This window comes from Ptiloglossa arizonensis, chromosome 9 (genome assembly GCF_051014685.1).
Source record: "Ptiloglossa arizonensis isolate GNS036 chromosome 9, iyPtiAriz1_principal, whole genome shotgun sequence".
In the NCBI taxonomy this organism is placed as follows: Eukaryota; Metazoa; Arthropoda; class Insecta; order Hymenoptera; family Colletidae; genus Ptiloglossa; species Ptiloglossa arizonensis.
In genome coordinates, this window is record NC_135056.1 from 8,908,798 (window position 1) to 8,927,667 (window position 18,870).

Below are 18,870 nucleotides of genomic sequence, written 5' to 3' on the forward strand. Positions count from 1 at the left end.
ACGAATTCGATCCACCGACACTGACGCCGCGCCGGTTCGAGGTTCGGCGGCATCTGCATATTTTAATTGATCAGCGTGTACACAACCGTGTAATCGGAACACTCAAAGAGACCTCATGAAATTTCAATGTAACGATATTAAATAGGCGGATACGATTCAAAGAACCCTCGACTGGAAACCACCCGGCCCGAGGAATCTGCAAATAATATTCAAGTACTCCGGGGGCGCAGATTTCCCTTTCGTTCAAACGCAACTCTTCAATGTCCCGACGACGAGCCGAGCGCACTTAAGTTCTTGCAAAGCCAATCCGTTGCTTGCACCTCTCGAAAGACAGATTTGAAAACTCCCTGCTGACTTCCAGGAACGATTCGAGTCTTCCCCTCTGTGCCGCGGTAACAACGCGCGACCATTCGCTCTTATCAACGGATTCGACCGAGAAACGACTCAAATATTAATCGTGTACGTACGCGGGAAACCGAGTGGACGACCGATAGCAGGATCGTGTCTGCGAAAGGGACCCTTCTACGTGTCGTTGCCGCGAAGGAAAATTAATGAAAAGTTCCGCTCCAAGCCACGCTCAACCCGTACTTTTAATCCTCCGTGGACACATTGTACGGTACTTGAACACAATACAGGGTGTTTCTTACTTCGGAGGATTAATCCACGCAGCAACAAAGGCTGTCTCGATATCGATTTTCAACGATTTTAACGAAATTTGCCAGCCTTATCGATTCTCGTGTACAACAATCGTGACCGGAATTATAGGCGTAGATGATGTACGAGTTACGACGAAAGTAAGCGTAAAGTTTGGAAAAATTGTTCGTTATTGAATTTCCGGAAAATCTCGAGGACCGCAAAAATCTCGAAACCAATAATTTCGCGTAGATAAAATTGTGCCGGTTAAACATCGAAGAATTTTCGAAAAATTCGACACACTTTCGTAACGTTTGATAAATTGAAGAGACAACTCGATTATACAGAAATGGAATCACTCGCTGTAAAATTACCGTGTGACCGTGGAGAGTTGGAATTAATTCTTTCAAGTTGTCGGCAATTTTATTTTTATTTATCGAAGAATTCTCATATGAAAGATGCTTGGAAAATTTTCTTCAACGGTGCACATCGCGACTGCATTAACCCGATCTTCTGGAAAAATGTCGTGGATAAATTCGAGGGAAATAAAATAAAAAGATACGTAGATAAGAACGGACAGGAACGATCCACGGAAGTGAGAAACGGAGACCGGAGGAATTATAATTTTATGGACGATTACCTCTATGAAAATATTCAGTAGTTTTGTTAAGCTCGGGAAGAAACAGACTTTAGCGAGGTTTCCGGAAATTTATTTTAAATTGTATATACTCCACGGACGAAGAAACTGCAATGTCGCTCGTTCGGTATTTTACGCCGTTACAATTTCGTAATACAATTTCGTACGAAACTGTTAAATTCTGATTACGGTGTTTAGGTCCATCCGGAATATCTCTACGCTTTAACAACGTATCAATTTAACGCGTATCTTCGGTTAAAAATAATTCAGAAGATTTTCTTCGCGTTAAATATACTTGGGAAATTTGAAAACTTTCAGTTTTCACCTTGCATTTTCGGTTCTCCGCAAATTTCCTCGCGTATTACCCAACCTTTTAAACAACGTTTATGAGAAACGTTGGTAATACGTATCGGTAGCAAACACCGTATCGTAAACACTGCTCGAAGTAATTAGAAGCCTTCCTGCTCGACCAACTTCATCGTTCAGTAATGTATTCGAGTCGTGATTGTTTCGATCGAAAATTCCTGAAACCCCCAATTGCTGCAAAACAGGACCAAAGTCTACCACGAACGTCGCTCTGCTTTCGAAGAAAATTATGAAATACCGGCCGGTGGAGCGATTTTTGGCTTTATAATTCATCAGAGTGACTTTATAATCGTTCGGAACAGCGAACTTCCTCTTTTGCCGTTAAAAATTGTGTTTTCACTACCGACGGCTAATCCAATTTACGCATCCGTTCGAAAATAGCAGTATCCGAATCGCGTAAATTTTCCAAATTGAAATATTCCGCGCAGAAAAAAAAAAAGAAACGGTTGGCAAGTTGATTCGCATCGATAATCCCATTTGATGCCAACGAAGAATAAAAAAAAAAAAAATGATAAAAGCTCGACAACGACCGATGAAAAAATGTAACAGATCGTCCGTAACAAATGTTCGATAGTGAATACGTCTAAATATTCTGATCACATATCCGGCGGTGTAATGAAGTACAAGGATCGAGTTAAATGATTGTGAACCGATAAAAATAAATGTTCTTGGTCCGTGTACTTTCAGCATTGGAAATACGTAGCGTGTCTTCGACGAACGTCGACTATGTCGATTGAATTTTAAAACATTGTACCTGCACCTGCCCGCAGAGCGAAACATTGATACCGAACGAATATCTGGCTCTGTTTGTGTAACGTTTTTCACTCGTAAGATTAATAGAACACGGTACGGCCAATAAATTTCACGAACGCAGTTTACGTAACAGGAAGATTCTTCCGATTCGGTGCAGACACGAGGGCAATCGAACGACGAAAAGTCACACACAAAACGATCAACCGTGAGTCCCTACGCAAACGTTCGTCAACCTCGTCTATTTACAAGTCAAACAGAGGCACGCAACGCTAAAATAAAACGAAGTGAACAGCGACGGAGGAGACGACAGGGGGGAGGGGGACGAAAGAAAAGAAAGAGCGACCAAGGAAGAACCGAAGGAAGTTTAAAGTCGGGGCAGTTGCCGACAGCCAGTCGAGCCGAGGATAGTCCCGAAGAAAGAGAAAGGAAACGGAAGTTTTCTTTCCACACGTACGCAATCGGGGTGTGGCGGACCAAAGGAGCGGAGAAAAAAGAACCGAGGGGGTTACGAGGGCCTGGTGGTCGGTGGAGGCGCAAAGGTGGAAGACCGTCGGCGAAAGTAAGCGAAAGGGAAGAGGAACTCGGTAAGCCGAGTGGAGATCACCCGCGTGAGGATTCCTCCACGAGAACTCTCTTTCTCTCCCTCTTTTTTCTCTATTTCTTTCTTTCTTTTTTTCTCTTTTTCCCTTTCTCTCTCTCTTTTTTCTCTCCTTCTCTCTCTGTGTCTCCATCTCTCTTTCCGTTCATCTTGCTCTCTTTCTCCCTCTGTTTTTTGTCTATTTCTCTCCCTGTGTCTCGATCTCTCTTTCTGTTCTTGCTCCTTTCTCCCTCTCTTTTTTGTCTCTTTTTCTATCTGTGACTCGATCTCTCTTTCCGTTCATTTTGTTCTCTTTCTTCCTTTCGCTGACTATCTGGTTCTCCTACATTCCCTCTCTGTCTCTCTCTCTCTCTCTCTCTCTCTTGTTCTCTCAAACACGCAGATCCTTGTTACGCGCAATTTATTTTATACCGCGGATCCGAATCCTTCGCGAGAAGATTAAGGTCCCCGGATATCGGGGCCCGGGAGACAGCCTCGAGGACAGCGCAGCTGCACCGCGTGCACCCGCGTTTAAGTTGTCCGTAGCATCGGGCACGGAGAGGAGAAATTGGAACGATTCCGGTGAGAGCGGTGAAAACGACATCGCAGAAAAGTGGCGTTGTTTTGAATCCGATGCTGCAACGCTTGCTCTCGATAAAAAACGGTTATGCGGAGAAGTGGCCGTGTTTCGAGAGCGAGATTCAGCCATGTTTACGGCTGAAGCCGGGGGATGCTCGAATGGGAAACAGATACAAAGTTGCCGTCCAATCCCTTCTGTCGAACGGTATCGCGGAATAACCGAACGGTAATGGTAAATGATTTCACCGATCGAAGACAAACGAGGCTGGGTCATGCGTTCAATAATTTAGAACGAGTCGAACGTTTTACATTTTCGTTATTATCGTTTTCCTTTTTCACCACAAGGGTGAGAAATACTATTCCTTGGCATCGAGGCATATTAATATACACCTTGCATCCTAGATACGTTTGTTGGATTCTTTGAGAAGGATCGTCCTGTCGTAATGAATCTTTCGATCTAGAACGACGTACTAGAGTTTTTAGCTAAAGAATATTGATTTGAATTAAATGTTTGCGATTTTGGAGATGATGTATTTGAGTTTGTGTAGCAACGCGTGGATTCATCAACCCTTTGAACACGATTTGTTGATATTTTGAGATTATTCGAAATTACGTTTCCACGAGGAGTTCTATTATGTAAGAGATGTTTTTAGTTTCTTTCCTTTTTAGTGTATAGTATTAGGTTGTTCGGAGAGTCATTTCGTTTTCCAAAATGGAGAATGTATAATTTAATGAAATGTTTATATGCTCTAAAAAAATCCTATTTCGTTTTCAAAAAAAAAAAAAAAACGAAATGACTTTTCAAACAACCCAAATATAATCGAAAACATGTTTACCATTGACGTAAGAAAGGGAAAAGAAGAAATGTACTTGAGGTATTAACGAACGGATCTCTTGTATCGCTCGAACGTAAAATAAGTTATATTTTATTTATTCGTTGAAAGGTTGAGATGAGACGAGTACGTACAGGGAGCTGAAAAGGTAATCGAATCGAATTGAAATGAAGATACTCGATTGTATACACAAGATACCATGAAAAGTGCATCGAAGTCTAATATAAACTGCATCACCGATAATCATCAATTAGGATTACACGTTTGTTTGGTAAAAAAAATGTTTGTACAGCTTTATGAATACTTTAACGTTGTCAAATGCCGTGAAACGAAACAAGATTACAGTACCAAATACTCGGGAAAGCCAAGGGTAAAGTAGGGTATTTCTATGTTTAACACGTTCGTTGCGGACGACACGAATCCGCGTTAGTCCTGTTAGTACACAATTGGACTTGTATGTGTGCTAATAACAGGTCAGAAAATTGTAAACAGTAGTTGTGAACGTTCATTCGCCGAATGTACATGTTTGTTCAAAGTTTGGAATTTACAATAAACCGGTGGTTCTAGTTGTTTAGGTGCGATTGTTATTCTTGTGGCATAATAAAGGAGATGGTTCTCATAAACGAAAAAAAACACACACAAATCAAGAGATAACCGACAAAGAATCCGATGCAATATTGACGGCATATTTCAGTGGTTTACGTGTAATTGATAATTTTTCAAGTTCGGCACCTTCGAAAATCCGTACGAATATTTCAAAATGGTTATTACCGATTTCCTGGATTTACTTATAAATAAAAGAAAAACAAGTCTACGTTCAGATAATTCTTTCAAACGGTATCACAATTCTGAATAAATATTGTATGAAAAATATTCCATAGAATATTGTATAGAATACGTTATACAATACATTGTAATTATACACTTCCGATATTCTATATTTCGTAACATTCTCTCCCTTTGCCATTATTAAATAAATAATTATCAGCCAAAGCCTGTAACATACGTATCTACAATGTTTTGTATTAAATTTCATTCAAACCGCCGAAATAACCGCTCCCGGTGAACATCCACAAAATTAAAATATCGATTTTTCCTTATACAGTATCTTTTATAATGAACGCAAAAAAAGTGTAACAAATTATTGGAGAACTTGTCGAGTAAAAAAAATTCGTACAAACGTTCATCCAATTCCGATCGATGAACCACAAGGGATCGTTACCATAGTCGCTGTAAACGGAAAGCAAACGGGATTTCCGTGATGTTTTTCTCTCGCGAATAGCGTATTTCCTCGTCTTTACAAAAATGTTCGCAACGTCGAAAACGGGCTGGTTAAAATATCCCTGTAAACTTTTTATCGCTGTCCGCGTGTTATTTCCGGTCAAAAACCATAAAATATTTCCCAGAAAAAAAAACTTGCTCCTCGCGTCTCGAATAGTTTCCAAGACGGCATCGGAAGGGTGAAACTTCGGAGGGTAATTTCATCCCTTAAACTTGAGTTTCTCCGGGGCGGAGGAGGAGAGAGAGAAAAAAGAATATACGCGTCCCTTATTTATGGCCGGTCTGCAAACCGGCGAAGTTTTAACAAAATCGAGAACGGACGGTTCGCGGGCTGTTTGGCTTGTAAGTCCATCGGCGTTCGGCACACAATATCGGCCGACACTTTCTATCAGCACCCGGCCGCAGCGTATCGAGGTCCATCACGTATCCCGACCGCCGGCACGAGCGCGATATAAACACCGCACATCGCCCCCCCAGAACGACACGTTTTCACCCCGAAAGTATCGTTTCCCCCCGTGGACCCGAAAATCGTCCGCATTACGAAGTCCGCGCGTATCCGCGCGGGAAGTTTATAAGATACGAGATTAAGTGGTCCGCCGGTCACTCCGCTCGCATTGTCCGTGTGTCTCTTAGCATTCGTCCCCTGACCCCCTCTAATAATTTTTTTTCCTCTCCTCGAACGATCATGGAACACACAGACGACCCATGGGAGAAAGAGGGAGCCCACTGAATAAGAAGCGTCGAAGGAACGACCGTTGACCGAGCTATGATCAAAGATAATTTCCGATCAAAGATTAAGGATTACTCCCACGGGCCGCGTGGCCCGTCTAGGAATCAAAGTCCGACGAAATATAAAATGCATGAAGCGAGGATTCCCTCGAGGGTGCTCTGCAACCCCGAACACCCCACGACACCCCGCCACGACGAACGTGTGCGGTACCGCGCGTTCTTCGTTCCGTTCGCCGCCCCTTGTCGGGGGTCGCGAGGGCTGCGTTCAACGTACGCGCACGTACGAGCACGCGGAATGGCTATTGTACACTTCGCAGCCGACGAGAACGACGACGCCCGCCCCGAGAATCGGAGATTCCCTTCGTTTGCTCGCCCGCGTCCCCGTATTATCCCGCGTGCTCGATTATTTTTAGCGAAGGAAACTTTACGACGCGGAAAACTAGAATTCTCCGCCGTCCGTGCGTTCCTTTTTTTTTCCGTCGACGACGTAACGACGACACTTCGTTTCGGTATCGTGGACGTTCGTCTCGTTTCGAGGAGAACGTAAATTATGAATGGAATAGGGCCGAAGGGATACGAGAGAAACGTTGTAACGATCTCCGAAAGTAACGGGAAGATACTCGATGCGCGATTACGCGTAAACGCAATTGTGTAACATACTATAGGAGCGTAGAAGTGCACGATATTTGATTACTAGTATAGGTGAACTTGTAGGAAAATGTACCTATGTATTGGGTGGTTCGGAAAGTGATTTCGTTTTCCAAAATTGAGAATATATAATTTAATAAAATGTTTACACGCTCTAGAAAAATCGTGTTTCATTTTCACCAAGAAAAACGAAATGACTTTCCGAACAACCCAATGGAAGTCAACGAATAAGAAAAGTTTTTTTTTTTTTGGCAACCACAACAGGAAATGAAGTATCATATACATGTAATCGTTGCGATTGAAGTTTTACTCGTGGACATTCTTCCCAGCATGTACGTTTCGTTACAATTTAATTTCTAATGTTCGAGACAGACAATTTACGATGAATTGAATTTATTACGGTCACTGGACTACTATGTTTCGAAGAGAGGAATTTATTTAGAATATCTTGCGGACTAATCATTTCTTTACTGCTTCATTCCAATACTTTTTTTACGCAGAAGAGAGGATTCGACTCGTGTACAAAAAAGGTATACTTTTCTATTGAAAAGAATAATGCAATCGTCGAATGCACATGAACCGTTGCACTTATAAATGCACGGTGCTAAAAATATAATATCTTCTTCTTCCGATATGTTTATCTAACTGTACCGATAACTTCATGGCCCGAAACAATTGCCAGGACCGCTCTGTACAATTAATTTTATCCGTGCATTATTCTCGTAGCGAAACTTACAAACTTCGATAAAATTTTAAACGAATCCCCGTGTATTGCAACGATTCTTTATAAAGCTACAGTCTCGCCCGATGCAGCGAAAACCCTTTCCATCGCACTGTCGCCCGCAGCGATGCGCTTCTTCCTTGAAAAAAATTAGCTAGAAAAGTGGACGTATCGTCGAGCACGCCTTGCCGAACAACTGTCGCAACAATTACACGGGCAACTGTTCCTCGAGAAAATTAACCCGTGTAACACGAATCGTCTATTGTTATAACTCGAAACTCGTTGTAAACGTTTTAATTTCCACGATAACGTTTTACGTCGGAACTTCGTTATTTCGCGTTTCATTGAGAGGAATTTCGATACGAAATCGAAAAACGAAAAATTTCGTCTCGACAAACATTATCGATCTTGTGGTAACTAAGGGATTTGCCGAGGTTTCTTGCAACGTCTGCGCGCGGTCGCGCTAAAAGCGAAATAGAAGCACTGAGAATAATTGCAGTAACAAGATATAACGTGTGACTGATAATTAACGCAAATAATTGACTGTAACAAGATGTAACACGTAACTAATAATCAATACTAATAATTGACACTAACAAGACGCAAGATGTAACTGATAATTAACAGTAATAATTGACAGTATCGGAACATCGAATCGTTGACCTCTTCAGGGATCAATTATTTTCTTCGAAATAAATAAAGATTCGTATCCGTATTAACCCACGGCATGGACCTATTGCATCGATGAGAAATTTAATTATAAATGTTCCCAATCTTTCTGGTTATTTCCAGTTTATGAAATTTCAAATAACTTAAGATCCAAACGTACGCATAAACGTCGGTATCCTTGAAAAAGTTAAAGCATCGCGATAAAAATCGAGCCAGACGTCTCGTTCCACCGTGCAATGGCTCGAAACAGTATCGAAATTATCCGCGTACAATTGACCGAGTGAATTTTTAGCTCGTCTATTATTCACCTCGCAATTAGTACGAACGAAAAGGAGATCGTGTTATTCCGCCTAAAATTTTCTCCCTCTTTTGCTCCCGTTCATCTTCTAACATGAGGTGGAAACGAGTGGAAGCGGAGATACTTCGCGCTAATCGGATGAGAGCAGATGAATATTCACGAACGCATACGCGCACGTAGGGGAAAGTAGAATAATCCGTGCCACTACTCGCGTCTGAATTTTTAGTACTTCCTTCACGAAAGACCGAAATTACAGACATCGCTACATACCTCGCACCTTTATGATAATATTCCCCTAACGAAAATTAACTTCGCGCGATATTATATGCGAAAGTATCGGCGACGTAACAATCGGAGTAAACGGTTACGTCGTACCGCGCGAAATACCGAAACGACGATCGTTTCGCGAATTTCGAAAGCTCGCGAGAAGAAAAACATTTCCCACCAAAATACTCCAAATTTCGAGGAAAATTAACGCAACGTTCTTCTCGTAAAAAATCACCTTCGTCTCGACCTTGACGTTTATACATTCGCACAATTTGTCCATCACTCTCGATGCAACTATATTTCTTCGACTCTTCGACGCGTTATCAACCGAAACATTCATCGGTCGATCGGTTTCTATTGGGTTGTTCGGGAAGTAATTTCGTTTTCCAAAATGGAGAATATATAATTTAATAAAATCTTTATACGCTCTAAGAAAATCTTGTTTCATTTTCACCAGAAAAAAAAACGAAATGACTTTCCGAACGACCCAATAATTGTGTCGCGTACTAGAATATTTCACCGCCTTTACGAACAGTACCAGTGGATAATGGAGTTCGATGCAACTCGTAGAAAACTCTCACCGTATAATTCCGCCGGTTTGATTTTTCGTTGCCGGAAGATCGCATAAATTTCGAAGCCCCGTACGTACCACACGTGATTGCGAGATATTGCGTACACGTAATGCGAAAAGAAAGTAACGCGATAAGAAAGCAAACTACCGTGAAAAAATTGTTCGACGAACGTACAATAACAACGATACTCTTCGTCCCGTCTGCACGGTGAATATAAATGGTTCCCCGTGTAAAACCCTCGTGTTTCCAGAACCGTCTATGTTGAAAAACGAGGAAAAACCCCGGATGTTAAACCGACGACAAAAAGTGCGACAATAGCGAAATCATCGATCCCCCGTGGCCTAAACGTATCTAATCTCCGAATGGAGTTCCAAAATCGACGTGGAAATATTTTTCCATCGGACGCGGTGGATGGTCCGCGATTATTCACGCGTTAGGGGTGCGGTGGGGAGGGTTAGGGTCGTCGAAAGACGAACGAGCGGGAACGTATGGAAATTGTTCGTATTTTCGCCACGTACCGCGCAGGCCTCGCGAGCACATTAGATATTAGATTTAGCGCGCTTACAACTGTCGCTGCACCTAATTAGGGGTGTGCTCCCCTAACGAAACAGATGGCAGCCCTTGGGCTACGAGATAATTCCGTGGAGAGAACCGCCCGGGGCCGTGAGCGCGATAGTTGTCCGAAGAAAACCGACGGCGATAGTCGGGGCGCGGGAAAATATAGGAAAAGCGAAGAGAAAGGAACAAAGACAAGGAAATGGAGAAAGGAAGGGATCGAGAGAGAGAGAGAGCGAGAGCAAGAGCGAGAGACAGAGAGAGGCGAGAGAGATAAGCAAACTTGAGAATAGATTCCGATAGGCGACGGTAGACGTACTCACGGGCTCGAATTCGCGAGGCGACATTCGTTATCAAACTCCTTTAATAATTCATCGGAATTAGATAATACCCTCGGAGAGGATAGGGGACTCGTACGGACCACCTTCGCCTATTTAAACGTATTAAATGTACGCCGGTAAGCCGCGCGGTCGCCGGTTATCGAGTAAAACGGTTTTACTCGTCGTTCCCCGCGATCTGATACCCGAGACAATGAGAACCTTTCCATATTATCCGTTCTCGAGACTATCTGTCCGTCCGTGTGCGCGGGCATTCACTATCTCCGTGAGATTGCGCGCGAGACACCGTGTAGCTAGGCGGTGGCACGCGAATCGAACGACTGGCCGTATAAAATTCCCATTCGCCGCGACCAACGCGGACGATAATGTCGCCCCTGCATCTCGACTTCAAAAACGGGTAATCCCCGGTTCCACCACCACCACCATCACCACCACCACCACCACCACCACCACCACCACCACCACCACCACCACCACGAGCGAGCCGCTCGTAAAAACGATTGGATCTGGGCAACCGCGTTGGGTAACCGTGACGACGAAATTCGCGTTCAATGTATGTGCATTATTTTGCAGAACGGTACGGATCCTGCGGGCGTACGGCCACGTGGACGTTCGAACAACCACGAGATCGCGACACGAGCTATATCATTTTTCACTTAATTCATCGTTCATTTTGCGGGGAACGTTTTGTACGATCTATGGCGACGGAACGAATTAAAGCGTTTTTTTTTTTCGTTCGAGTGTACGCTAAGAGTCTCTCGGTGAAGAGTATTCGGAATTTATGGAACAGGTGTTTTTAAGTTTCTAGTATAATAAGAGAGCCTAAGGAGATACAAGGGGATACTGTCGCACTTGTAGCAGCTTCAATTATAGGAGAATCATGCGCAGCTTGTTCTAAACTTGAACTCGCAAACTTTGCCAAAGTATTTGAGAGGTCGTTCCTGGGAAAATACATTGTACACATCACGGATCGATTCGTCTTCGTTTTGGAGATACGAAAGCGAAAGTGGAATACACCGTGGATCCTTATCTTTTGAAAATAATCTTTCATTTGCAACTACCTTCTACGCTTATTTGTATCGTTTTAAACCGATTTGAACAAATTGTTCAAAACGATTGCCTCTTGCTTCCACACGCGCGAACAGACGCGTTTCTGTGGATCGAATCCACGGAGCATCAAAGAAAAAGCATCCTCTTTGAATTTTACCATCAACTCATCGCGTGTATCGAATTTCTCATCTGATACATTTTCAATTTCGTGCAACCTCGTACATGAAAATAGTATCCTAACTCGACAACTATCGATATTTTTCCTCATAACTCGGAAACGAAGAATAATCGATCCATGGTACGTATTAGCTTGTTCGGAAAGTAATTTCGTTTTCCAAAATGGAGAATATACAATTGAATAAAATGTTTATACGCTCTGAAAAAATCTTGTTTCATTTTCACCAAAAAAAAATGACTTTCCAAACAATCCAATATAATGCACCACGGTTACACGGCTGTACAAAGTTCTTAAAGTGCTTAACCAGTCAGCACTTCGGTCGGTGTTTAAACGTTTGCGCGTTAAAATTCAGCCACCGAATTTTAATAAATTTTAATCGCGCATAGACGCGAGGACGAGAAACCGGAAACGCGGGGAACGAGTAAGACACGCTCGAGCATGGTGTCGGCGACACCCGGTACATTACCGGGAAATTTATTCCCGCGGGAGCCGGCGTTAACCGTAAAAAATGTTAATTGTCGGAAGTTGAACGCGCATCGCGGTTAAGATAATAAAAGCCGCGTGGCGGTATCCGGGTATGTGTACGCGGTGAAGTAAGGGGTAGGGAAGAGGAGCGAAGAAGGCGCGAGAAGGCAGAAAGTGTCCGCGGGAGTGCTTATAGCGGCGTGTAAGTGGTACCGGCTACATTAGGGTCAATTCATTTGCATGCACTTTTACGTCCTTCCGCCTTCAAAAAATATTTATCGCCCCGAGGTTTCCCCGTGACGCCGCGCTTATGAATTATGCATGGAAACGCGCGGGACGCGGTAGCTCATTTCTGGCCGCAATTTCGCCATTGAAGTGTAATTTTACCGGTCGCGGTATTAGAGTCGCCAACGAGCTTTTTGCGACCGGACTCGCAAACGACATTGCGAGCTCGGTGTCGTTCGGTTGGAGGAGTATCTTGCGCGCCCGCTCAAAGGGTCCCCGGAGGGACAAAAGGCTGGGAGAGGTAACGGGGTGGGGAGAGGAAGAGACTGTTTCGCGTTCGCGAAATGAATTTAACGCGCGAAAATGGCCGGATTGAATTACCGCTGGGACTCTTTGAGTGTTTACACAACGCGAAGACCCAGGCGCCGCGGTAGGAAAACGCGCGAGCGAGCGAGAGGAATACAGAGAGAGAGAGAGAGAGAGAGAGAGAGAGAGAGAGAGAGAGAGAGAGTTAGCCGCGGCGTTCTTAGAACGTCGAGATTCTTTGAAACGCGAAGAAAAGCTTCGCCGCGCGTGTAAGACATGAAATTTTAAACGTTGGCCGGGAAAGAAAGCGAATTTCAACGAGACCCCGTCGACGGAAGGAGAACGTAAACTAGTTTCCGTCCCCGTCGCTCTTGAATAATTCTACGCGCGGAACGTGTTCCGCGTGTCATTAAGTGTAGTTAAAATATTTAAGCGACGCTTGATGCGCTTTTTTTTTCCAACGGATTCCATGTTTAACGTTTCATCGCATATTTACGACCCGTACTATTCGGCCGCGCGTAGAATAGCAACGTTAGCACGTGACCGCGTACTTTTATAGCGTCGTACGTCACGATACCCCACCCCGTTGAAAGTCATACGCGACGCGGATACTACGCGAGAACACCGCGAACGAACCAACGAACGATTTCCGCGGGCGCTCGCGTACGAATTTCTATCCGCGCGCCCGGCGAATCCCATCTCGTCTTCGCGTTTTCTTTCGATTCGTTTGCCCTCGTATTTACGTGGAATTTCACCGAGTAACCCCGCGTTATCGCGTTTACCATTTGCGTATAATTTTCAAAAAGGACGTTTCCTTTTAAGCAACGCCGTAATTTTGTACTTTTGGTTATTACGTTGAATTGGACTCGAGATTCTCGAAAATTCGATTTTAGGGGTCGATCTATCTATATAAAGATAAGGGGCGTGTATATTTTAGGGGTTAGTATCGGTTTTAGGGGTTTCTCGGGTACAGAAGACTGTACCGTATTAACAAGAATTTCTCGACGTAACGAACATTTGAAAATAATATTCTTTCAATGTACCCGTAATATTTACAGTTTCCATTGTAACGTTAAATTTGACTCGAAATTCTTGAAAATTGTGTCATTTCCCTTCGATTTATTCGTGCTCGTATTTACGTAGAATTTCTCGAAGTGACGTCGCGTTATCGCGTTGCCTTTAGATAGAATTTCCGACAAATAAAATTCTTCGAAACTACGTATCAATTTTATACTTGGATTATAACGTTAAATCGAACTCGACATTCTTGAAAATTGAGACGCGATTTTCTTCCGACGATCGCCTCGAATTACCATACAATTCGCCGAAACAGCGTCGCGCTCTCGTCACCCTTTCTAAACGTCGAATTTACGAGACGCACTCCAGAACCATCCAACGATTTTACTTCGATCGTCGAGTCAAACTTGCGCGAAATTCTTCGAAATGATGTCGTTTTCATCGAATCGTCAAAGAGACCGTTATCGAGAAAATTGAACTTGAAACTTACTCGGGACACGCGCGCGATTTATACATGCCCGTTACACTCGTACGTAATATTTGCGAGTAATCAATTTTTATAATCGGAAACGCTATTCTCCTAATAACTCTACGTATACGCTGTACGTAAAAACGCGATGAAAAAAGTTTCGTACGCGTGCTTAACTCTCGTAGCATCGAAATCGATTTCCTCGAAAACAAAGCTTCGGACACAACAATTTTATTCCACATTTTCGTCTTATTTTTTTACATAGAATCGTTACCTTCCCCATCGCGTCATCTTCGCGAAACACCTTATTACGTGCATCGTAAGAAAGAAAAAAATGTATAGAAAATTGACCCGAAACGATTAAATATACGAAAACAAGGCGACAAGATAGGAAAAATATTTGTTACATCGAGACCAGCCAGCGTAGTCGATCGAAATTTTTTTTCTCGACAAACAACTATGCGTACATTTCTCCTACGGTCGTACCAACGAAAAAGAGTAAAGTAATCCTTACCCGAGGCAATGAAATCGTTTCGAAAAAATTGCAACTGTGCCTTAACTTTGATATTTCGATTCCCCTGAACGAATACTCTCTCCCCGCGAATCGTCCACGAGTTTATCGACAAATCTGACCGAAGAAATTACTATTTTAAAGCTATCCGGCAACAAATTAATCGGACGACTCTAGCTACCGTGCTTCGTCCGAACAATTTTCGCGATTCGGCTTGATGAAATTTTCGCAATCACAGAGTAGTCGGAACCGGTTACAATACAATTTCGAGGAAAAAGAAATCCCGTTTGTCAGCGAGTAGTACACTTTGCGCTAGTCGGGAGCGATTCCGCGTAATATCGCGAAATTATTTCCCGCCGATCGACCGCGCGCCTTTGACGGAATATTTATACGCGCGATAATTTCCGGGACACTTTGCGTCCGTTGTCAGTTTCCTGATTTAACGCGGCCAAAATGAAATCCGAGATTACGTGCTGATCGAACGATGCGCGTTTAAATCGCCGTTCAAACAGGTACGAGTGCCGTCAGGGGGGACACACGGTGGGCAGTTTATACGTCGTTCGTGATGAAGTTTACGATATAGGTAAACGCTGATTGACCACCGGTCTGTGGAAGCCAATAGTAACAATAGCGTCGCTCGTCGTCGACCAAAATGAACAATAATACAAACTGGGCGCTACGAAAACAATTGTGCGGCAACCTTCGTCCGAAGGCACGGCCAGCGGCGAACTCGTAAATGTTCGCATCCGCTACCGAATGTTCCGACGAACCCAAAACTCCATTTCTACATCGTGTGTCGATATTGTTTATCGCGCTCGTCGCGACGACACTCCACGAATTTGGAGACCCGTTTTCACCGTCGTGATACGATGGGTCAAAAATAATTCAGACGTATCCAAATTTGTCCAAGAATTTAGGGACCTGGTTTACCTAGGTCAGGAGGAGTACAGTAGGTCAAAAGTGACCCGTACCGATATATCCAAACTCATCCAAGAATCTAAGGATCTATTTTACCTATTGGAGTACGATAAATGAAAAGTGACCCGTACCAAGTTTATCCAATTTTCCCTGCCAAATATTCAAACTGTACAACGAAGAATGGAATCGAGACTTTCACCCGTAACGTACACATAAGCAGTGTTGACAATATTACGATCTCTCGGCGAGTCGTCTGTGTCCCAAGTGATCCAGTAACGCCAAAGTTAAACATCGAAACGGGAATCATCGAACAGGAAGAAAAATTTGTTCAAACGTTGACAGATCGACGCGAAAGAGAAACGCATCGAAAGACAACACCGATATTTGTATCCTTCTCCGTAAGAAAATGAACAATCTTTTCGCAAAGAGACCGAGCATTCCTTTCTCACGATCGTCGTTCGAGAATTGTAGAAACATTTTACGTTACCAGTGGTGAATGCCGCGAACGTTGGCCGTGTATCCTGCAGCAGTAGGCACGCGAAGAAGAGGAACGCCGCCATTCTGGGTAGATAATTGCGAGCGATCTCTTTGCCTTTCTTGGCGGGCATCCGCATCTCCAGACGCGACTCGTCGAACCTAACCATGGTACCACAATCACGAACCGCGTACGATCCGCATCGGCGATCAACGGGCACACCGATCGAGTCTCTCGTCGCCCTCGTCGCCCTCGTCGCCCTCGTCGCCCTCGTCGCCCTCGTCGGTCCCTGTTTACTCTCAAGGTCGTCCTCCCATTCGCGAAACGAACCCTTCGATCCACTCCGGTGTTTATCCGCGCACCCACGCCCGATCGGAGCGTCGTCGTTCAGCAACCACCGGAAACGTTCTCCAGAAACGCCGCACGGACGACCTTCCATCGAAAGAAACTCACAGACGGTGGTACGCGTTCGCGTTCGCGTTCTTCCAGCGCGGGACCACTCTCAAGGGCAACGGATCTTCGGGACTTGACAGTCACGGTTAGCTCGGGATCTTGTAAAAGATTACGTCCCTCGAACGCATCCTCGATCGGTCCTCGATCGGTCCTCGACCAACACGGCGTTGGATTATCGCGATCGATATCGATCGACCCAGATCCCGTTTAAATCCTAGCGGATTCCGTGAGCGATGCTCGGCTACGAACAAGTCGAGACACGACCACGATCGATTTTACCAAACGATCGATCGAGAACCCCCTTCGATCCTCACTGATCTCGTGTTGAAACGATCGTGACACGCGCGTACCGTCGAACGACGACGACGACAGCTCCCACGACTGCGCGCTCGGGACGCCCGACGTCGACTGGCGTCCTCGGCCACGGAGGGGACCCGGTAAAGGTAGACGTGCACACGCCGACGTCCCGGCGTCACGGCGCATATCTCCGCCACCCCACTAGAAAATCTCTCACCCTTCGGTCGAACCAGGCCAATCGGCGCTTAGGAGTCACCGCCCATCGCGTCGCGGGGGCGTCGCTTCCCCCGAATTAAGATTTTCGACTTTTCTTCGGTCGGTGCTGTTCCGGCACGCGTTCCGCGCCTATCTCGCATCTCTCTTTCACCCCTTTGCAACCAACCACCCCTTCGCTCGGCCCGTCTTTCGCGGTACGTTTCACGCGCGCACACGCGTCCCCCTTTTCTTTCCTGGCGGTGGTGGTCTCGGCATGCGAGCGGCGTCCCGCTGCCAGAACGAAACCGCGAGGAACGCGCCTAATTCCAACCTTATGCGGAGAAAACCGTCCCCGACGACCGACCTCTCGCGATACCGTGCCCCCGATCGTAAGATCCTATTCACCGTGGACCCAAGAGGCCGAGAAAGGGAACCACGCGGAAAGGACGCGGAAAGGACGCGGCCAACGCGGAACGGAATGTAAATGGTTCAACGAGGTTGGGTATTTTGATAACCGAACCAGTCAACGATGATTTTTACGGAAGAACGGCCTTCTTTTCGGGGATACGACCGCTTTCGCGATTTTCTGAAGTATCGACTGGTCGAACGGGACTTTCTTTTTTCTTTCGAACGATATTGCGACGGGGAGAGAACTGTCTTGGATTAACACGTTGTTCGTCAGATAGATCGTTTGTACGGTTAACGAGGGTCGAGGAACAGTTTGCACGAGTGTGTAAAGAAAGGGTTGTGGAAAGTGTCAAAGTTGATGTATTTTGCTTTTTTTCTTTTTTTCTTTTTTTTTTTGAGGGATAAATTTTCTATGCGTAAATGGTAATATCGTGTTACTTGAACGGAATTTCGGTTTTTCGGAATTAAATAGGGGTGAAAATTCAATAATGGGAAGAGTTGGATTCAAAAACTGTTTTTATAAGAATTGAGAATTACGCTGATGTACAAACAAGGGGTTGTGGAACGTGGGAAAATGAACATTTTTTGTTTTGTCGATTAAAAAATTTTCCACGTGACGATGGGAATATCATCGTACGTAATTTGAACGCAATTTCATTTTTCGAATATTTTATAACGGGGCAAAATGATGTTTTCATGAAATGGACCGAATTCAATGACCGTAACATTGGAACAAACAAATACATTTTATAAAATAAAATGTTGCTTTTAACGGTCAAAGAACGTTTTCGCTATTAACGATAAATTCGAACATCTACTGTTTAATAGTTATCATTTACACTTGTATCAAAACTGACGATGCTTCACTGGATAGAATTTTTATAGTTATAACGATTGTGAGTAAATCGATAAACAATTCGTACGCAGAATGTGCAGCAATACTGAGAAACAAAATTGAAACGTATCTATTTTTTTGTTTGCAGCTGACCGTGTTCAAAGTCATAGACACGCCTTTATGTTGCGTTTCAACAACCACTCTGAATTGTTGTTGCAAATGAACGGTGATTAATTGCCTGCGTCCGAAAGTTACGCATCTGCGTTAAATAAATTCTACCTACGTAACGCTCTTGCCTACTAAATATTCAGTTAATTTATTCAATTTACATACCTACGTTTGATACATTTCAAACAAGTTAACGCACCGAAAAACGAACGGTTTTTTATCGGAACTATTTTTAACTGTACATTTCTAAACATTAATTTTTTATATTGTCCTAAAAATGTCCAATTGATTTCTTACCGTTTTAGCAAAAATCTGCAGCTACGATTAAAGTTCTAGCAAAGCACTGTCATCTGCAATTTATTCTATTCGTTGGATCTGGAAATTACATAATATCACGTTGCTAGTAATTTCACGATAAATTTCAAGAAATAATCTGCTGCGTAT

At 44.0% G+C, this 18,870-nt stretch overlaps 1 protein-coding gene across 2 annotated transcripts in view; it reads right to left on the reverse strand.

The window, feature by feature from the left end:
* LOC143150886 (lachesin) overlaps positions 1-16,916 on the reverse strand; it is a 452,222-nt gene extending 435,306 nt beyond the window's left edge. For both annotated transcript variants that reach the window (XM_076319439.1, XM_076319438.1), the window contains exon 1: positions 16,083-16,916. In XM_076319439.1, the coding sequence (XP_076175554.1) occupies positions 16,083-16,509 (427 nt within the window). In that variant the 5' untranslated portion in view covers positions 16,510-16,916. The remainder of the gene's footprint in view (positions 1-16,082) is intronic.
* Positions 16,917-18,870: the final 1,954 nt, after the last annotated feature.